Here is a 22,985-nt window from a genome sequence, read left to right as displayed (position 1 = left end):
TCAATATATCCTCATAATTTTCCTCCCTCATGATGCCATCAATTTTGTGAAGTGCACCAGTCCCTCCTGCAGCAAAGCACATCAATTTTGTGAAGTGCACCAGTCGCTCCTGCAGCAAAGCACCCCCACAACATGATGCTGCCACCCCCGTGCTTCACGGTTGGGATGGTGTTCTTTGGCTTACAAGCCTCCCCCTTTTTCCTCCAAACATATCGATGGTTAATATGGCCTAACAGTTCTACTTTTGTTTCATCAGACCAGAGGACATTTCTCCAAAAAGTACCATCTTTGTCCCCACATGCAGTTGCAAACCGTAGTCTGGCTTTTTTATGGCGTTGGAGCAGTGGCTTCTTCCTTGCTGAGCGGCCTTTCAGGTTATGTCAAAATAGGACTTATTTTACTGTGGATATAGATACTTTTATACCTGTTTCTTCCAGCATCTTCACAAGGTCCTTTGCTGTTGTTCTGGGATCAACTTGCACCTTTCACACCAAAGTACGTTAATTTCTAGGAGACAGAACACGCCTCCTTCCTGAGTGGTATGATGTCTGCGTGGTCCCATGGTGTTCATACTTGCGTTCTATTTTTTGTCCCAACCGACTTGCCAAAACTATAGTTTGTTTACAAAAAATGTGTGAAGTGGTTGAAGAACAAGTTTTAATGACTCCAACCTAAGTGTATGTAAACTGTACTAGTGCCTTTTTTATGATAATACTGTGGTATTTACTATAGTATTCTACAGTATACTACAACATTCTATAGTAAGTCCTACACATGATCGAGGGATACTACAGTATGTAGTATAGTATTCTACAGTATACTACAGTTTGCAGAATTTATAGTAAGGGCTGTAGTATTCTATAGTAAACTGTAGTATATATTTTTAATGTGGATTCAGTGCAAGTGCACAGCTCCTCAGGGCGATGGCTTCTTCCAAATACAGCTGTGACAAACTGTCACAATACAGACACACGCTGAGCGTGCAGTTCACTGGGGCACATCACCCACACACATACGCACACGCACATACTCACCAACGATGACAATAACACACACACACAGGCACTCGCATGCATGCTCACAGGCACACGCCCTCTGCCCTCCTACCACAAATACACCCTCTACTCTACTCCCACCAACTTCTACTAACAACCTTAACGTCATCAATAACCCTGTTCCCCTGTCACTCTTCCATCAGTGGCTCTTCTAATCCTGGAATCTCTTATATATGAGATGGCTGTTTTGATGAACAATCAGTGATGGATCTGCTCCAACTCAGATCAGCACACTCACACAACTGGAACGTACAACTAGACAGAGGAGTTTCATCTCAAACTGGAACAACATACATGTAATATTTGTACATACCGTATCACGTAAGCAGCACCCAAAGGAATGCTTTAACACATCACCAAAGAAACATGCCCATACATACTAAGGCATGCGTAGTCTTTTACAACTGACATTATATTTGAAAGCCAACATTAAACATACATTTGAGTCATTTAGCAGACGCTCTTATCCAGAGCAACTTACAGGAGCAACTAGGGTTAAGGGCCTTGCTCCAGGGAACACTGACTGATTCTTCACCTAGTCGGCTTGGGATTTGAACCAGGGACCTTTCGGTTAGTGGCCCAATGCTCTTAACCGCTAGGCTACACATAACAGCTTCTCCCAGCTCCTGTGCAGAGAATGCTGCAATGCACCGCAAGTGTTGACTAAGAAGAAGAGCTGAAGGGAGTGTACGAGAGGAAAAAGAGAGAGGGGAGACAGATCACGGGAGCGGTAGAATGGTGGAGAGAGAGGACGAGAGAATTAGAGAGGAGACAGGAAGACAGGAGTGAGAGTACGAGTGAGAGAGAGAGTGAGAGACAACATTATAGAGAGAAAGAAAAAGACAGACAGACCGACAGAGTTAATGGGAGTGGTGGTCAGTGTTATTTTGCGACCTGCCAAAGAGGAGTCCCTCTCAGCTCCGATGAATGATCTGGCTAATGAGTTAGTATATGCAATTAGGGAACATGCAGAGAAAAGGGAGACGGCGGGAGGAGGGAGGAAGTGAGTTCTCCAACCTCCACCTCCACTCCCCTTTCTCAGCTGTTTCCCTCAGAGTGGATGACGACATGCGGAACGAGAAAGGCTCACACAGTCAACACAGGGGAGCTCACTCCAATCACTATCATCACTGTCTGCTGTTTTCCCTACGAGAACTGAAATGACCCTAGCAGATATTTGTGTGCGGTAACGCCATGTTATGATGGTGGGACAGTGACACTGATGCTGATTAAGCTTGTTTTGGGCCAGACTGGCATAGTCTTCGCTGTCCATTGTAGTTAGCGAGGGAAAGGGATTTCCTATTCTAAGTTCATTTTCAAACTGATTCTCGTGCATAACATTTTAGCGTGTTGTGTGTCAAATTAATGTTTCAGACGAGTAATAAAGAAAACGTTAAAAAAACAACAAAAAAAAAACAAGTTCTCTCTGATAAGTAACCGTTGCACGTGGGGCTTAGTGACACTGTTCCCTGGAGGCGATGGTGGTGGCAGCAGGGTGAATTTGGGGATGAGTTCTCCGGCAGAGGGAGTCTGGTAAGGACCAGGGATGTCTGCAGCTTTGAAAATAACACACACGCACACTGTGGGCACTAGGCACTAGTCACAATGCCATGGCCTTATAGGCTGCGTGCTCATTTCAAAACCAACCCAATGACAGAAACCCACTAATCAGGTTGTTATTCCCTATCCAATTATATCAATATGCAGTATGCACAAATGACATAAAACACCACGTCCTGGCATCCCATTTCCTCTTCTGCCTCATTCCCTATTTAAATGGCCTCTTAAATGAAAACCTAATTGAGTGAAGAGAATGGTGTCACGATTGAGCTAAGGGGCATTTTCATTGCCTATCCAGAATAATGATTCTTTCTTGATTCTTTCCTCTGACGTAGGCAGCTGTCAATCCGTTGAACGACTACTCACTTCTATCACACTCCATCTTATTCTGGAACAGGCTAAAAAGGAATACAGATCTGTCTGTAGTATTTCAATATCACAATATGTGACATTTGAAACAGTCCCATTGTTGTTCTTATCTGGTGACGCTAATCCTATCAAATGAATAAACATGACTGAATTTCCACTATGACGCTCACAGCTGGATGAATTCTATGCTTATATATGGTGAGGCTGTTGTGATTTCACACAGTAGCTTACACACACATGTAAAAATAGACACGAGAAACACTAAGCAAAACCAACACTCCCAGCCACGTAAATGATGTAATCCTAACATAGTTGTTCCCCGTCCACTACAACTCAGGTGTTAATTGAAATGCAATAGCCGGCTGTCTAAGAGGCCCTTCATGGTAAGTGAAAGTGGGGTAACCTGAGTTGCCGTCATGTTCCAGAGAGAGGGCTGTGTCTGAGTCCTTCATCATAATGATCCATCATTTAAGTGGAGGTCAATGAGACTTCATCGCTCTTCAGACACAACATGAAAACTCTCATTCACTCATTGAATCAGATACCCTCCCAGTCGGTCTGTGCCACCTCTGTTGGCATGCCCTTTCACTATCCACCCCAAATATTCAGCAACCCTCCCCGTACCCCTCCCTCCCCCATGCTCACCTGTATTTCATACTGCTGTGGCGCCCTATGGCTTCCTTCATGTGGGCATGGCCCTGGGGAACCGGGCGGGACCCCAACTGCTCCCTGGGCTTGGCTGAGCCATGGGTGTTGTAGTTGCCATTACCCCCTTGGTTGCTCCCTCCACCACCTCCCCCAGGGGGTGGCGCGGTGCGAAGGCCACATAGTCGGTCCTCACTGCGGCTCTTCAGGTTGTGCTCAGTGCAGGCGAAAGAAACCTGCATAGTGACCACTGCCTAGTCTCTGGTTCACTAAATTGGCCCCTGGAGAGGCTCTTTGGGATGCTGCTTAGGGTCTGACCGCAAACTATTAATGTCTGCAAAATTGCTGCTACAAAGTCAAGCTGCTTGTACAGTGAGGATGTCCCTGTCCAGACAAATGCCCAAACAGGGAAGTTTTGTATTTCTGAGCCAGATCCACAGGCGCCGGCAAGAATCCAGGCCCTAACCTGGCACGCAGAGTCAGCGTCTGGTCTGTCTCCGTCTCTCCTCTCCTGTCTGGTGTTGCTCAGTCTCAAGAGGTTTCTAGTGAGAACATTCTTCCCATCATCAGCGGGGAGCTGGTATACAGTGTGGTCCTCGGCTCGTAGTCGGAAGCTGATCAAGCAGTTCCACGGGCTGGGGTAGGCTACCTCTCCAACCGCGCTCTCCACGGCACAGGAGCGCAACAGATTCCTCACTTAAAACAAACCGGCTGATTTGCCTAGTCTTGCAGAGACATCCGGAAAGATCCTGGAGGCGAGGAAGATGCTTGCTATATGTTTTTGCTACAAATTAAAAAGGTAAAGCATTCATCAACTTGCTTGTCTCCTCTTCAGCTACAAACTGAGGTTAGTCTATCGTTGTCGAGCCCAGCTAGAGACCCGGGGTGCGGCGCAACAACGACATGAGCTACAGGCATTTTTCTCACACCTCGGGTCGCATTGCATGTTTCGACGCAAATGCAACGAAAAAAACCGGGGATGTGCTACATCTCACAGGCTCACAGAATTCAACACGCGCTAAAACACCATGGTCTTCGCATGCACACATCCAATGTCTTTCCTAAATCTAGTGCCCAGCCTCACGCAACGACATCGAACTGGTGCAGAAAAGGCAACATCAGCACCGCCAAATGGCGTGTTAATTTCATCCACTTTGAATATTGTCAATTTCATAACTGCTATAATCTCTGTCGGATATCCGTCAGGCTATTCATTTTCCTCATCAAAACAGGATCCCCATGGCATTAGGTTACCATTTCACAGCATAATTGGTGGGCAGCATTGAGACTATATAATCAAATGCATAAAGCGACGCTACTATGTTATTGTGTCCAGCGGTCTCATTTGAGCTGTTGATGATGATGATGGCTAATTCTCTTCAGGATTATAATTCCAATCCCTGGTTCTCATTGCAGAGGCTCCCAAAGTGTTAATCACGACACGTAAAATCGATTATTGGGAGAGGCGCCTCTCTCTCTCTCTCTCTGTGTGTGTGTGTGTGTGTGTGTGTGTGTGTGTATAGTTTACGCATTAAACAGAATGGGTGCTTTCTAACACATGCATATAACATACATTATTCTGCATGAATCTATAGCACAATTCAGGGGGGGGGGGGGTCGCATGAAAAACATCTCAAATCCCTTTCACTGGTGCATACGCATACACATCGATAAACCTGAACTGCATGGCAGCCTTAAATTCGATACTCAAGAAACACGCACATGCAGGTCTGTTAAGCCACCCCGTTTATAATATAAACCCTACTCACACGCAAGCATATTGACTGAGGATCCCCCCTCCCCCCATTCGTCATGGTATCTCTGTCTGTCACCCTATCTCCTGCTTGTCCCTTCTCCATACTGAAACACAGGCATGCAGTCGAAGGATCTCTTAATTACTTCCACAGTTTATGAGGAAGTGGTACTGTATATTATGCAGCCTAATACTTTTGGCAGATATGAGTGAATATGGGGATGAGGATATACAGTGCAATAAGTGAATGGTGGTGACAGCTCTCATTCTGCCTAATTGGCTTTTGAAGGAATCATGACATAAGTCAGAGATGGCTGTCTGGCTTGCTATGGGAGATCAAAACAAATCAGTGATTCTAAAAGCAATATCACATTTCAGGTAAGACTCAAATGCAGACGGTGTTGAAGTAACAATGTTTATTACAGCAACAGGGGCAGGCAAACGACAGGTCAAGACAGGCAGAGGTCGATAATCCAGAGTAGTGGGGCAAGGGTACAGGATGGCAGGCAGGCAGGCTCAGGATCAGGTCAGGCAGGTGGGCTCAGAGTCAGGACAGGCAAGAGTCAAAACCAGGAGGGTGAGAAGAAGAGAGACTGAGGAAAAGCAGGAGCTGAGACAAAATGCTGGTTGACTTGACAAACAAGACAAATTGGCAACAGAAAAACAGAGAACGCAGGTATAAATACACAGGGGATAATGGGGAAGATGAGCGACACCTGGAGGGGGGTGGAGACAAGCATAAGGACAGGTATAACAGATCAGGGCGTGACAAGAAAACCTAAAGCATTGATCTCTCTTGCATTTACCTGTGAGATTTACTCACATTTAGTTAATGAAATAAAATGTGCCATCACAATATCCCATAAGAAACAACATTTCATAAACAGTTGTGTGAAATACATGCTTCTTCTTCACTGCTCAATTGTGTTTGCAGAATCGTGTATAATAACATAATTGTAAACCTGTTGTGCATGGGAGTGCATGACGGTGGCCTTCTGGCATTGCTTGCAAATGAGCGAGTGTCCCCAAACTACAGGGATGAACCCGTGTTCAATTGATTACACCAGACGACTGTCTACGGGTGCCCACTGACCAGCGCCAACCAATCACACAGGGATAGCTCGGTTCAGCGAGCCAATCAATGAGCAGTGCATATGTGCAGTGAGAGGAGATAATCTGTTCATTGCTCAGAGATGAGGTTGAAGTCCAAAGTGACCAGATGCATGAATGTAACCTGCTAATATACTAGAGAGCTATCTCAGCGCCAAGAAACTGAATCGCACAGCCTTTCATAGCTGCACAATGACATTTTACATCATATTGTGGAATCTTTAAGCAGGAGAGGAGTTGGGATGATGATGTGTAACTATAGAATGAAACTGATTTTTTAATTATTATTATTTTTTAAATTTCACCTTTATTTAACCAGGTAGGCTAGTTGAGAACAAGTTCTCATTTACAACTGCGACCTGGCCAAGATAAAGCATAGCAGTGTGAACAGACAACAACACAGAGTTACACATGGAGTAAACAATAAACAAGTCAATAACACAGTAGAGAAAAAAAAGAGTCTATATACATTGTGTGCAAAAGGCACGAGGAGGTAGGCGAATAATTACAAATAATAACAATGACAATAACAAAATAAAGAAGAAATATGCATTGGAGAGTTCGTAAAGGTAAAGGAATAAGTAAATGTCTGCTTTTTTCCAATATCTTTTTTTTGGTGTGCTGCAGAGTGTTTGATGTAGCCTATTGGTTTTTCAGGACCAGTGATTATGTGAGGGTTTACACTGGGAGAGCATAACTGTACTCATTTCAGCACCATGGCCAGATCCCTTTCGTATTAGGGATGTAACAAATGTTTGTGTGTTTTTATATTTAAAAAAACATTAAATAAAAAATAAAAAACATAAAATTAAGTGAATTCACAATTCAGATATGGTTCTGCGACCGCTAGGGGGAAATTCAGTTCATTCTAAATCAGGACTGCCCTGGCTACCTACCGGTCGTCACGAGTTACCACAGCCATAAAGCCCGCATGGCCAAATTTCTACAAGATCTCTTCAAATGATTTTAAACCTAAACTTAACCACACTGCTAACCTCATGCCTAACCGTAAAATTAAATTAAGACCAACAAGATAATTTTCGTATTTATTAATTTTTACAATAGGCTTATAGCCAATTTTGACTTTGTGTTCGTGGTAACTAGTGAAAACTAGAGCGCACAGAAAAGTAGCCTAAATTGATACTGTTATTTCAAAACGTCTAAAACTACGAATAGAGAGAGACTGTCAACGAAAACAACCAAAAGCTGCTGTTTTTATGAGTGAGTTCTTGCCAGAACTGTCAACACTTTTTATTCAACACTTGTTTTGAATGAGTAGCAAAGTGTATTCAGTTGTGTAAAGTACTTCAGTAAAAATACTTGAAAATTCTACTTTAATAGATTTTGGGGGTATCTGTACTTTTACTTGACCATTTATATATTTTTTTTACATGTATGTACTCGTTACATTTTGAATGCTTAGCAGGACATGAAAAGGGTCTAATTCACACTTATCAAGAGAACATCCCTGGTCATCCCTACTGCCTCTGATCTGTCGGACTCACTAAACACATGCTTCGTTTTTAAATGATGTGTGAGAGTTGGAGTGTGCCCCTGGCTATCCAATTTAAAAAAACAAGAAAATGGTGCCATCTGGTTTCCTTAATATAAGGAATGTAAAATGGTTTAGAATTTTACTTCTAACACTTAAGTATATTTACGTAATTACATTTACTTTTGATACTTAAGAATATTTAAAATATATACTTTTAGACTTTTACTAAAGTAGTTATTTACTGGGTGACTTTCACTATTATTTGAGTCATTTTCTCTTAAGGTATTTGTACTTTTACTCAAGTATGACAATTGGGTCAAATGGGTCATTTTTTCCATCCCTAATCAGTGGTTCCCAAACTTTTCCGGTTACTGTAGTCCTACTACCAAAACTGAAATTTATCGATAGGCTTGCGTTGTTATTATTAGCGGCTGTGTCTTTTTTAAATCGATTAATATTTCACTTTCTCTGGTCATAGCAGTAACAACATGAATTTGTGCATGAGGCAGAAATAATGCGGTGTGACTCGAGTTTAGCCATCAACTTTGTGGCTGTGGTCACTAGTGGAAACCCCTACCAGACGGCGCTCACCTTACTGCTGTCATTTTTTTCTAAACGTGAATTCACAATGTCGTTTAAACGTTCAAACATTCACACCACTACTGCGGATACTGAAAATAGACACTACTTAATAGTGCTCATAACCCAGACCTTAACCACAAGCTTTGACCCATAACCCTATCATTTGTATACTGTAACGACCCTGGGTTTACAAGGCAATCGACGAGCGTGCTCGTGCGGCTCAGTCAATAGCGCGCCGGACCTCGGGCTCGAACGTCGAGGGTTGGAGACCTGCTCCCTTCCTGTTTCATTACATCCGTGTCAGAAGTGATCGGACCTTGCATCCACGACAGTGCGTGTGCTTGTCCGGTGAGCGCGTTCCTGTAAAACGTAGAGTCGCAAGATAGCGCGAGGACGCGCTCTTTCAAAGTAAGGGTTCGAGACCTGCTTGTTTCATTATACAATGGTTGGACTAGTAACCGGAATGTTGCAAGTTCAAACCCCCGAGCTGACAAGGTACAAATCGGTCGTTCTGCCCCTGAACAGGCAGTTAACCCACTGGTCCTAGGTCGTCTTAACTGACTTGCCTAGTTAAATAAAGGTAAATTAAAAATACATTTGAATGGCTGTAAAATCACGACTAACCAGTAAGGCCCGCAGTTTTCAATGGACCCTGTCAAGCTGAGGGTATAATAGGCTAGACATTGGTAGTTGTTGGCTAAAAAGAGGATGACAGAAAATGTGACAGGTGGCTCTCATCCCACTAACATTAACATCGTGACTGTCATGCACAAACATACAATTTTACAGCCAGAAATATTCTGCATACAACCATAATTTACACCATCTGTGTGTAAAATCCTGTTGTGCACGACACGCCGGCATTCTGTTGGTCTCTAGTGGGGGAAATGTGTAACTGCAAGGTGACCATTACTCAAAAGCAGCTCATCTGTCACCATCTTTTAGGTCATACAAATAATCTCCTAGTGATGATAAACACCTTGATTCTGGAATAGAAAAACAACACACACACCAACAATAGGCCATTCAAAGTGACAACTCCATGCCCAAAATGTCATTTTAAAACAGCCAGTGGATTATACACAGATGGCAGGAGTAATGAGGTCAGACTGTGCCCCTCTCTGTCTCTCTCCCAAAGCCTGATGTTTTGATTTGTCTCAACCTACACCCTATGCCCTCTTCTCTCTTATAAGAACATAATCCCATCCCATCTTTCTCAGAATTCATTTGATTATGTGTGTGTGAAATCAGAAAGCTTCCACAACACAAGGAAATCAGATTTAAAACACATTTCTAAAGAAATATATTCTCATAGTTAATGGAGTGATTGAATCTGAGAAAGTGCACTCCTAAATCAAGACAGGACATACAAGGTGTTGAAAGGATATGACTATGTTTTGTACCATTAAACATTTGACTATGTATCACTCAATGCAGTGAGAGTTTCTTTCTTTCTTTCTTTCTTTCTTTCTTTCTTTCTTTCTTTCTTTCTTTCTTTCTTTCTTTCTTTCTTTCTTTCTGTCTTTCTGTCTTTCTTTCTTTCTTTCTTTCTTTCTTTCTTTCTTTCTTTCTGTCTTTTTCTTTCTTTCTTTCTTTCTTTCTTTCTGTCTTTCTTTCTTTCTTTCTTTCTTTCTTTCTTTCTTTCTTTCTTTCTTTCTTTCTTTCTTTCTTTCTTTTTTCTTTCTTTAACTCTCTCTCTCTCTCTCTCTCCCTCCCTCCCTCTCACTCACCTGTATATCATGGCACTGCGTTCAGCCTCACAGTCAGTCAGGGAGATTGCACATTCTCTGAGGTACAGTTCCAGTCTGCGTTTCTCCACCAGCCTGTGGGCGGCCTCCAGGATCTGGGTGGCCATCTCTGACTCACTCCTCTGCTGGGCTCTCCTGGACCCTCTCTTGGCTGTTGTGCCCCCAGCGGATGACGAAGATTTGGGCTTCTTGCTGATGCCATACAGGTCCTCCACCGAAAACTTCCCACCCTTGCCACCGCCACCTCTGCCTCCAGCAAGCATGACTGATAAAAGTATTTTGACTGAGGTGAAATTGACTTAGCAAATCTGACTTTCTTACTTGTTGCCTTGCAAGTCCTCTTTCTTTTGCATTCATGTGACCAAAAAGTAGACTGGAGACTGAATCCTTGATGATACAGATGTGTTATTAATGCAAAGAATAACAACAAAAAGTTTGTACGTAAACCAGTGTCACTGTTACAGATCTGATCCTTCACATGCAAGGTTTATACAAGTAGGATATGATTGAAGACAGAATCAATCAAAAAAGAAGTATTCACTGGTCCCGCTTATTCAAAACACCTGTGAAACGTCAACAAGTCTTGACTTCTCTTTTCTCATGTATTTTGCTCCACGGGGAGTTGAGATGTAGCAGGGTGTTGCATTCCCTCCTCCAAGAGGCGTACGTAACAATCCAGAATCCAGCTAAATAAATCCTAAAGTGACAACAACATCCAAACACTGGGAAAACAGATCCAAGAGAGCTGGACTGATGAGCATTGCTTATTTTGCTGAAGATGGACAGAAACAGCCATCTGAATCTTCATCTCCCTCTCAGATGAGGGACAGAGGGGGATTTATGTTGAAGACCCACCAGTTTACAGTTGCCCAGATTAGCAGGAGACCCAGATGAAGCAAAATAAGAGAGGACCAGGAGACCAAACCCCTCTACTTACACATCAATCAGCTGTAGTCCCATTTTGAGGTCAAATCTTTATCTCCAGCTCTGGAGATTACAGCCAAGTCAATAGCAGCTCAGCCAAGGAGTCTAGAGATCTGTTCTCTGACCTTTTCCTGGGGCATTGACAACCTCAGACTCTTTCACTAAGTGTAAAAAAAACAGTCAATTGATTCCAAAATCATTTCAGATATTATCCACCTTGTGAATAGCAGATGTGTTATAACAACCGAGGTTCATGCTCTCCGGCTTCCATTGGCTTCTAGAGCGAAAGGGTGGCTTCCAGCCAGCAGCTGGCACAGGCGTCTGTCCAGCGGTGAGTGTTATTGGCAGCTGCTGGGCTAGTGTTCTGGCTGAGCCCCAGCCCGCTCTGGTTTTTCACACGATCCCTTTAGGAGAGCTCTATGAGAGAACATCTCCTCTCCTCATTGGAGAAAAGCCTCTTATGGTCTGCCACTCCATCTCTCACTGCTTAAGTAGGACAGTATAGGACAGGAACATCTGGGCGCATCTGCTATGTAATGAAGTGGGCTCCTCTGTCTGTCCATCTCCCAGAGACTATTTGGGAAGGAGTCAGAGAAAAGAGGAAGAGGATAAAAGTGAGAGACATATGTAAAGAAGTAGAAAGAGAAAAATGCGTGCGACTCATGAACATTCAGAGCAACACACAGTAGGACCGCTAGGTCTCGAAGAATGGGGCCTTAACCAAATTTGTTTCTGAGAAACCAGACTGTAAGTAATGACAGAAAGTGATGACTCATCTCAATCAGCCTGTCAAGGCTACAACCCCCCGCCCACTGTCCTAGGAGACATTTGTGGACCCCTAGTCCGGAGCCCTCGTAGAACGCTCAAGTTTTACAGAACAAATTTCCACAGCAAAACAGCCTGACTTTTACTTGATATATTTTGCTATTCTAAACTAAAGAAAACATGTTTACTCCTAATGTGCATGCAGTTTGAAAAATCCATTCTCCACCTATATGGTGACACAGCAATTGACTGTCAAAGTTGAATCTTGAAGTAGTCATGGTCATAAGGAATCTGGAACTCTGATTGAATACAACAGGGGGTCTGACTGATGACAGCTTTTGGATGCATGAATGAATGAGCGGACATCGGTGCAGATAAACTCATGGATTCCCTGAAAGCTCATTGACTCTCCAAGAACCCATTCAGTTGTTGTAGTGGATTTATCAGTAGGTCTACTTTCATCAGTTTGTCTTGTGGAGGCGGCAGTAGGGACTATTTCTAAGCTGTGTTACTCCTGGTCTATGCTGTGTTACTCCTGATTTATGCTGTGTTACTCCTGGTCTATGCTGTGTTTCTCCTGGTTTATGCTGTGTTACTCCTGGTCTATGCTGTGTTACTCCTGGTTTATGCTGTGTTACTCCTGGTCTATGCTGTGTTACTCCTGGTTTATGCTGTGTTACTCCTGGTCTATGCTGTGTTACTCCTGGTCTATGCTGTGTTACTCCTGGTCTATGCTGCAGTGTCTTCTAGGAGTGGCGATTATCTGAGATTAATCTTCTCTAAGCACTCCTTTGATTGACTAAAATCCCACTGGCAGCTGGCTAAGGCCAATCTCTCTCTTTGAAAGAGATTGAAAATGACAGACCCCAAGATTCTCCAATAGCTAGGCACCTTATAGTTTGGGCAACCATGGTTACCAAGAGTGTGGGAGAGTCAGGGTGTACACATTACTAGGGTGGCCTTTATTCTCCTCCAGTACCTCCAGGAGTGCAGTTCAGTACATTTCAGGTGATGTTTCACATGAGTTTGACCTAAAACATAATTTTATTCAGGGCCTGTCTTCCTGTCTTGACCTATGCCTCAAGGCATTTACACAGAGGAAGAGGTCAGTCGGTGTGGACAACTGACACATTTTCTTTTTGCAAACACAACTATTATTTTTCTGATAAAAGTCAAAGTAATGTATTAAAAAAACATATTTAAAAAATTAATGGTCAGAATAAATGGTCAGAACACTATTGATCACTTTATCTTCTGCAGTCAGATTTTCTATTATAGTATTCCCCATCTACACACTATCCCTACTGAAGCTCACTCAACAAAACGTAGGAGCTGATCGTGGACTACAGGAGACAGCGGGGAAAGCAGCCCCCATCCACATCGACGGGGTCACAGTAGAGAGGGTGAAAAGCTTCAAGTTCCTCCGTGTGCACATCACTGACGACCTGAAATGGTCCCTTCACACAGATACAACCTCAGGGTGATGAAGAAATTCAGCTTGGCCCCTAAGACCCTCACAAACTTCTACAGGTGCACCCTTGAGAGCATCCTGACGGTCTGCATCACCACCTGGTATGGCAATTGCACCGCCCACAACCGCAGGGCTCTATAGAGGGTGGTGTGGTCAGCCCAACGTATCATCGGGGGCACACTGCCTGCCCTCCAGGACATCAAAAGAACTCTGTGTCACAGGAAGGCCAAGAATATCATCAAGGACCTCAGCCACCCTAGCCAAGGCCTGTTCACCCCGCTACCATCTAGGAGGAGACAGTAGAGGTGCATCACAGCTGGGACCGAGAGACTTAGCTTCTATCTCCAGGCCATCAGACTGTAAAACAGTTACCACTAGCCGACCTCCGCCCAGTACCCTGCCCTGAACCTTAGTCACTGTTACTAGCTGGCTACCACCCGGTACTCTACCCTGCACCTTACCGAGACTGCTTTTCCCTATCTACAGTCATTGAATACTGGTCCCTTTAAAAATGTTTACATACTGTTTTACCCTCTTTTATATGCATATACTGTTTTTATTATTGGCTCATCCTTTATAACTACTGCTGTACACACTTTTCTATTAATATACTGTCTATACTCACCATTATATATATATATATTATATATATATAGTACCAGTCAAAAGTTTGGACGCATCTACTCATTCAAGGGGTTTTCTTTATTATTTCTACATTGTAGAATAATAGTGAAGACATCAAAACTATGAAATAACACATATGGAATGATGTTGTCGACAAAAAAGTGTTAAATAAATCAAACTATATTTTAGATTTGAGATTCTTCAAATAGCCACCCTTTGCCTTATTTTTTCTCATCCGCCGTGTCTTTGTGAGACGGTGAATGGAGTAGGTGAACGGATGATCTCCGAATGTGTGGTTACCACCATGAAGCATGGATGAGGAGGTGTGATGGTGTGGGGGTGCTTTGCTGGTGACACTGTGAGTAATTAATTTAGAATTCAAGGCACACTTAACCAGCATTCTGCAGTGATATGCCATCCCATCTGGTTGCGCTTAGTGGGACTATCATTTGTTTTTCAAAAGGACAATGACCCAACACATCTCCAGGCTGTGTAAGGGCTATTTGACCAAGAAGGAGAGTAACGGAGTCCTGCCATAAGATGACCTGGCCTCCACAATCAACCGACCTCAACCCAATTGAGATGGTTTGGGATGACCTCAGAGAGAAGGAAAGGCAGCCAACAAGTGCTCAGAATATGTGGGAACTCCTTCAAGGCTGTTGGAACATCCTTCCAGGTGAAGCTGGTTGAGAGAATGCCAAGAGTGTGCAAAGCTGTCATCAAGGAAAAGGGTGGAATTTCAAATCTAAAATATATTTAGATTTGTTTAACACTTTTTTGTCTACAACATTATTCCATATGTGTTATTTCATAGTTTTGATGTCTTCACTATTATTCTGCAATATATAAAGTAGTAAAGATAAAGAAAAGGTGTGTCCAAACCTTTGACTGGTACTGTATATACAGCGAAATGCTTGTGTTTCTAGTGCCAACAGTGCAGTAATACCTAGCAATACAAAACAATACGCAGATAATTGGAAAAGTAAAAAGAAAGAAATATCAGAATGAGCAATGTCTGAGTCTGGAATATATATATGCGATAACATCTGCAAATCTATGGACGTGGACAATAAAATTGGATTTGATTTGTTGCAAAGCTTTTCCCTGGTCCCACATGAATCCCACTACATGTTTTTAACCACCAACCCAATCAATAGCAAAAGTACTGGAGCAAAATTCAACCTCCCCCCTAAGGAATAACTTAAAGCAGATCCAATACCAAAGAGTGCTTCTGTTTGAAACATTCTTACTGAGAATATTGTTTTGACAATTCCCTTCTTATCATGTTATTAAAGCCTAAAATAATACTTCTAGTAAGTCTGGCATTTGACCTTGTAGTCCAATCATTATCTATCAGTGTCTATCACCTAGAACCCCCACCCCTGGAGTTTACGTAACGTTACTCATGCAATTCAGAAGGTGGCGATATTTAGCACAACAGAATATGTTAAACTAAACCTGTCCACCAGCAAAGAAGAAGAGCATTATTGAGCTGTTCAAGATGGCTGCGTACATGTCAGCGGGCCGTTCAGAAAATGCTTTTCGTACACATGATTTTGTACCAGAAAGGGCACAAGAAGAAGTTAGCACTGGGGTGAGGAAATTGAATATAGCACCGTTCATCTTACTTATGTTTAAGTGAGTTGCCCAAGCTGAACGCCAGGCCGTTTACGTGGCTAGCTAGCTATCTTAGATAACAATGAGACCGCAGAAGCGCTCGTCTATGTAAAGTTAGTTAGCAAGTCACAGCATTTTACAGATCTGGCCTGGAAACCCGACGTTGAATTGCATTGTCGGGAAGAAATTAGCGTTTGAATCCGGGAAGTTTGCGCTCACGACCTCAACAAGCCATAAGGTTGAATACAATGGCATGTTAACGTACATTGCCGGTTGTCGGTGTGGTGGGAATGTGAGACAATGCATCCACGGGAAAGTAGAAGTACATGTCAATTCAACGTCTGGTTTCCAGGCAATGCTAGATCATGAAGTTTCTAGCCAGTTAGCCATTGTTCTCTTCTACATAGCTAATGTCACTGAGATTATTTCCCCCTAAATAAAGCGATAGAGTACTGATTCTTCATGTCTATTTGCAGACAACCATAATGGCAGTGGAGTTTGATGGAGGTGTTGTGATTGGTGCTGACTCCCGAACAACAACAGGGTGAGTTACTATATATCAAGCAGCTAAATGTTGGTATCTTGCTGGCTTCCTGATCTAGGTAATAGCAATACTAGCTGACTGATTAATAAGTTGGCCTCTTTTCCACGCAAAAAAAAATCGTAATGTGCCTTTACAGCCAGTACAGCCTAAAAGTCACTATCCTTCTCTTTTGCATCTGTTTGTAAGCGCTTACATTGCCAATCGAGTTACTGACAAGTTGACTCCCATTCACGACCACATCTTCTGCTGCCGCTCTGGGTCTGCAGCTGACACACAGGCTGTTGCTGATGCAGTCACCTACCAGCTGGGCTTTCACAGGTAACACCGTAGGGCCTAGGTTGTATGACTTAAAAAATATATATATATATATATATATTGTTTTTTTAAATAATTGGTTACTTCAACATTGACAAATACCTCTACACTAAAATAACTCCTCAGCACACAGCAACAGTGTGTCTCTCGATACCACTCAAAAATATTGTCTCAAGCGTGTCTGATTCTACATTTATTCACCATTAAATATAACTTCTCTGGACCTGCTGCAGTATTGAGCTGGATGAGCCTCCACTTGTGCAAACGGCAGCCAACCTCTTCCAGCAGATGTGCTTCAGATACAGAGAGGAGCTGATGGCTGGCATCATTGTGGCTGGCTGGGACAAAAGAAGTGGTGGACAGGTGAGTTCCCAGCATCTGTATTTGGATCATATACTCTAACCACTTTCCCCTACTGTCAAATAATTGTTGTGACCCTTCCCTCTTCCCCAGGTGTACACAGTCCCAATGGGAGGGATGATAGTGAGGCAACCAGTGTCAGTAGGGGGTTCTGGTAGCTCCTACATCTATGGCTTCATGGATTCTAACTACAAGCCTGGAATGACCAAGGAAGAGTGCCTTCACTTCTGTACCCAGGGTGAGTAAGGCCAGTGTTTGACAGTCCCGTGTAGTTCAGTTGGTAGAGCATGCAGCGCCAGGGTTGTGGGTTCGATTCCCGCGATGAACCAGTACAAAAAAAATATTAAAGTATGCACTCACTACTGCAAGTCACTCTAGATAAGTGGAGGTGCTAAATGACTCACTACTGCAAGTCACTCTGGATAAGAGGAGCTGCTAAAAATGATCAATAGTGGGGGGTAATTCTGGTCCTGGAGAGCCGCAGTGTGTGCAGGCTTTTGTTCAAGCCCTGCAGTAACAAAGCTGATTGAAATATGCCTACTAGGTGGTGTTTTAAATCGAACACCCTGATTACACGACAAGTTGATTCGTTTGAGTCAGTTGTGCTTGAACAAATGCCTGCACACACAGCAGCCCCTGTAACCCACCTCTGCTCTTCACAATGTCATTCGGTTGTTTCAAATCCCTTCAGCTACTGCTTTTCTAATCTCTTTTCACTCATGAATCATGACCACTTCATAGTTGAATATGTGACGTGTTGGGACACAGGTTGTGTTGTTAACATCCCTCTCCGTACAGCCCTGGCACTTGCCATGGAGCGGGATGGTTCTAGTGGAGGAGTGGCCCGTCTGGCAGCCATCACAGAGGAGGGCCTGGAGAGACGGGTTGTTTTGGGACACCAGCTGCCCAAATTGTCCAACACCTAGACAAGGAGCAGAGGGAAGTTGCTGTGCAGACGACGACCCCCCTTCAAGTCCATTCACATAAGCTTTAAACCTAGTCTGGTGTCGTTTTTATAAAGTCAAATCTGGTTGTAATAAAAAAAAAATACTGAAACGTGAATACATTTGTTCTCATGTCTGTTCCCTATTTGATATTATTTCCTGGAAATGAAGTGGAACTTCACACGATATGCTATGAAGGATAACAGGAAAAACATTTCTTATAGGGGATAAAACTCTGACTGTACAGATTAACACAGTACAGTTGGGCAGAGAACTCTCTTGGTGATAGTGGATCAGTAGACTGAGAATTGACCTTGGAGCATGTTTGAGAAAGAATGAGTCAGTAAATGAGTAAGGACTGTAATATACTGGAGGCAAGTGTGTGTGTGTGTGTGTACATGTTAGAGTAAAAAAAGAGCGACTTGAGAGAAAGCGCCCCAGCACACTACAAGGGCATTCATCTGGAATGGAACTAGTTTATTCAGTCCAAATATGGATGTTTTGCCATTTAACCTAAAATTTGTCAGAAGAACATTGCAGATTAGACCAACATAAAAGGAAAGGTAGCTATGTCTGAAAGGTTATTGTATTCACATTAGACATACACTTGCACACAAAAAAATATCACATTTCCATGTGTGATCATTGAAGACATCTTTCATTGTCCATAGCTAGGTTTTCATCCAATTGGTGACAGATTTTCATGCAAATATTAAAAAACATATGTAAAGAAAATATGCTAATTTGCCCGTCAGTGGTGTTTCCTCCAAACGTACTTTTGCGGCTAAAAGTCAGTGCGTGACGTAGCCTACGTAGTGCAAAACATGTCTTTTTCTGCTTCAATATTCATGTACTGAATAAAAATCGCATTTTCAACTCCACGGATAGTTTTGCCACAAATTGATGCATTAAATAGCAAATGTGCTTACTCTTGTCTTGGCTCTTGCGCTCTAACCAATAGCTCGCAGATAGTGAGGTAGGCTAGTCTACATAATTATATTATTATGGATAATGGCGAGAATAATTTTATTTGTCAAGCATCGATCATGTCACCAGAATAAGATTATCTTTATTTATTGGAAAGGAGCATCAAGATCACCTTTCACTTTCACCACCACGTGAATCATCATTTATAGTGGGAGAAACACACACCATATCATAGCGTGACTCCCAAGTTTACTTCGAAATGATGGTTATTATATCAATATTTGAGAATAAAGGCATTTCCACCACCATTTATAGCATAAATGTTACCGACACAAAAAGATCCCACCATGTAGAACAAACTAATTATCGGCATTTTATTAAATTGTACCGAAACTACCTGTTTCCATCACGGCTATTTTTATATGTACGGTATGGTATGACTTTACAAGCATAAAAACTGTGGATGGAAACGTGGTTATTGATTTAAAAAATACATATATTGATCAGATATAATTACAACATAGGAGTAAGGTAATTAAATGAAACAAATTAAATGAATGAAGCAAACTACGTTTAGCAGGCACTAGTTTGCATCAAGTCTGCCTTGAGCTTTTGGCCATTGGTTCTCGTTGACAAATGTCTTCTTTGTTCATGCGCCTGGGGGAAAATCTTTTGGCATTTTGAATCCAAGCCTGACATACAGTGGGGCAAAAAAGTATTTAGTCAGCCACCAATTGTGCAAGTTCTCCCACTTAAAAAGATGAGAGGCCTGTAATTTTCAGCATAGGTACACTTCAACTATGACAGACGAAATGAGAAAACAAATCCAGAAAATCACATTGTAGGATTTTTAATGAATTTATTTGCAAATTATGGTGGAAAATAAGTATTTGGTAAATAATGAAAGTTTATCTCAATACTTTGTTATATACCCTTTGTTGGCAATGACAGAGGTCAAACGTTTTCTGTAAGTCTTCACAAGGTTTCACACACTGTTGCTGGTATTTTTGCCCATTCCTCCATGCAGATCTCCTCTAGAGCAGTGATGTTTTGGGGCTGTTGCTGGGCAACACAGACTTTCAACTCCCTCCAAAGATTTTCTATGGGGTTGAGATCTGGAGACTGGCTAGGCCACTCCAGGACCTTGAAATGCTTCTTACGGAGCCACTCCTTCATTGCCCGGGCGGTGTGTTTGGGATTATTTTCATGCTGAAAGACCCAGCCATGTTTCATCTTCAATCCCCTTGCTGATGGAAGGAGGTTTTCACTCAAAATCTCACGATACATGGCCCCATTCATTCTTTCCTTTACACAGATCAGTCGTCCTGGTCCCTTTGCAGAAAAACAGCCCCAAAGCATTATGTTTCCACCCCCATGCTTCACAGTAGGTATGGTGTTCTTTGGATGCAACTCAGCATTCTTTATCCTCCAAACACAACGAGTTGAGTTTTTACCAAAAAGTTATATATTTTGGTTTCATCTGACCATATGAAATTCTCCCAATCTTCTTCTGGATCATCCAAATGCTCTCTAGCAAACTTCAGACGGGCCTGGACACGTCTGGCACTGCAGGATTTGAGTCTCTGGCAGCTTAGTGTGTTACTGATGGTAGGCTTTGTTACTTTGGTCCCAGCTCTCTGCAGATCATTCACTAGGTCCCCCGTGTGGTTCTGGGATTTTTGCTCACCGTTCTTGTGATCATTTTGACCCCACGGGGTGAGATCTTGCGTGGAGCCCCAGATCGAGGGAGTATCAGTGGTCTTGTATGTCTTCCATTTCCTAATAATTTCTCCCACAGTTGATTTCTTCAAACCAAGCTGCTTACCTATTGCAGATTCAGTCTTCCCAGCCTGGTGCAGGTCTACAATTTTGTTTCTGGTGTCCTTTGACAGCTCGTTGGTCTTGGCCATAGTGGAGTTTGGAGGGTGACTGTTTGAGGTTGTGGACAGGTGTCTTTTATACTGATAACAAGTTCAAACAGGTGCCATTAATACAGGTAACGAGTGGAGGACAGAGGAGCCTCTTAAATAAGAAGTTACAAGTCTGTGAGAGCCAGAAATCTTGCTTGTTTGTAGGTGACCAAATACTTATTTTCCACCACAATTTGCAAATAAATTCATTAAAAATCCTACAATGTGATTTTCTGGATTTTTTTTCTTCTAATTTTGTCTGTCATAGTTGAAGTGTACCTATGATGAAAATTACAGACCTCTCTCATATTTTTAAGTGGGAGAACTTGCACAATTGGTGGATGACTAAATACTTTTTTGCCCCACTGTAAGTCTGGACTGATGTCATGTCATTGCATACCTTATCCATGGCCTGGAGGAGGATGGCATGTTTCTGGGCATGGCAATCATACACCTTCTACCTGTATTGTAATTTAGTTTTTTATTTTACAGTATTGTATTGTACTTATTTTTGTAGTGGTCTTGTGTGGCTCAGTTAGTAAGAGCGTGGCCCAAGCAACACCAGAGTTGTGGGTTCGATTCCCACTGGGGTCACATAGGAAAATGCATGAACTCTCTGTTGGCACTTTGGATAAAAGCGCCTGCTACTTAAATGGCATATACAGGGGTATTGGGACAGTGACCATTTTGATCATTTTTTGTTGTTGTTTTGGCTCTTTACTCCAGCACTTTGGGTTTGAAATGATACAATGACTAAGAGTGCAGACTGTCAGCTTTAATTTGAGAGAATTTTCATCCATATCAGATGAACCGTTTAAAAATTACAGCACTTTTTGTAAATAAGAATAGAATATGTTTCTAAACACTTCTACATTAATGTGGATGCTACCATGATTACGGACAGTCTTAGATGAATCGTGAATAATGATGAGTGAGAAAGTTACAGACGCACAAATATCAAACCCTCAAGACAAGCTAACCTCTCACCATTACAATAACAGGGGAGGTTAGCATTTTGGGGGGGTATGATATTTGTGCCGTCTGTAACTTTCATTTTTGAAGAGGGCACTTTGATTCCTCTCCTTTGCCAAGTGAGTGGCTTAAGTTGCAAGAACTCAGGATGTATCATTTCAAAAGATAAGCCATTATTTCAGATAATAAGAAGCTTACATTGTGTTGTTGCTCGACAATGTTCAAGTGTTTTCCACACCCTCCGGAGGTCCAAGGTCGTTCCGCTTCAGAGTTCCGAGATTGAGACTGAGCCCAGACCTCCTCCCCCACAGTCTAGCTCCCTGTCACAGAGCAGAGAAGATTTCTGCCACAGGATTCTATGTCAACCAAGATGACTCACCACCAACAGCCTCACTCTATTATAAACACATACAGTATGCAATCAATGTTTGTAAATGCTCCAGTCAAATGCACTCTTACTGATAGAGGTCTGTATCTGTTGTTTCATTAATGAAGAAGTGTCTCCTGAGCCCGCCACATCCTACAGCCCTTTTCAGATGCCGAGGTACTAAAACAAACCTGAAGGCCTAGTGAGTAAACCACAGACGATTAGCCTATGACTTAGTAGCCTAGACATGCGTTTCACTGGGGCTGCCTTGTGTTTAATTGGTACAACCTCCTATGATTGAGGTAAAGAGTTTGTTTGTTGTTCATTGCGTGCACAGAAGGTTGGCGTGGTCATGGCAGAAGCACCTCCAGCAGGATAGGGAGGTAACAAAAGGAGGAAGGCTGGGTCTTGGGAAACTACCCTCCAGCTGAACTGATGGGCCGGAAGAAGAAGGGGAGGACAGGGGAGCAGCAAAAGGGCAACCAGGGGGAGCAAGCCAGAGTGGCAGCAGCGATGCAGCACATTGGGGACCTCTGCAGGAGACAGAGCTCTATTGATCAGCAAGTGTGAATATCCCTTATTCTACTGTGATGTCTTTGCAGAGTCTCTTTGGAGGACTTTGGAGAACAAGCATCCCATCTTGCTCCTGGCAGGAGTACGATGATGTCATTTGTCCTTGCAACTGCTGATCGACAAGCCAAGGGGGGATGGCATGGCCCTTGTCTGTCCCATAATGAATTCTGGGGCAATGGGCACACTGCAGAGTAGTAATTGTATTTGTAATATATTTATCCAAAGCAGTTCACATTGTATAAAAGGGAAATAGTTTGTATTGATCAGATTAAGAGTTTGAGGGAAATGTTTTGTACATTTATTACATTTGTTCAGATTTTACAGCTTAAAAACGATGTACAACACTTGGACAGTT

The 22,985-nt window shown here is 42.7% G+C and overlaps 1 protein-coding gene and 1 pseudogene across 1 annotated transcript; one reads left to right on the top strand and one right to left on the bottom strand.

The window, feature by feature from the left end:
* Window positions 1–11,073, bottom strand: part of LOC118390411 (voltage-gated potassium channel subunit beta-2-like) — a 99,596-nt pseudogene extending 88,523 nt beyond the window's left edge.
* Window positions 11,074–15,529: 4,456 nt separating this feature from the next.
* LOC118390410 (proteasome subunit beta type-6-like) lies at window positions 15,530–18,001 on the top strand. Its single transcript, XM_035780947.2, has 6 exons — window positions 15,530–15,695; window positions 16,195–16,262; window positions 16,449–16,580; window positions 16,811–16,940; window positions 17,031–17,175; window positions 17,736–18,001. The coding sequence occupies exons 1-6, from the start codon at window positions 15,603–15,605 to the stop codon at window positions 17,861–17,863; spliced, it is 696 nt and encodes a 231-aa protein (XP_035636840.1). The 5' UTR covers window positions 15,530–15,602; the 3' UTR covers window positions 17,864–18,001.
* Window positions 18,002–22,985: the final 4,984 nt, after the last annotated feature.

This window comes from Oncorhynchus keta, chromosome 11 (genome assembly GCF_023373465.1).
Source record: "Oncorhynchus keta strain PuntledgeMale-10-30-2019 chromosome 11, Oket_V2, whole genome shotgun sequence".
Taxonomy (NCBI): domain Eukaryota; kingdom Metazoa; phylum Chordata; class Actinopteri; order Salmoniformes; family Salmonidae; genus Oncorhynchus; species Oncorhynchus keta.
This window is presented reverse-complemented; position numbering and strand designations above follow the sequence as displayed.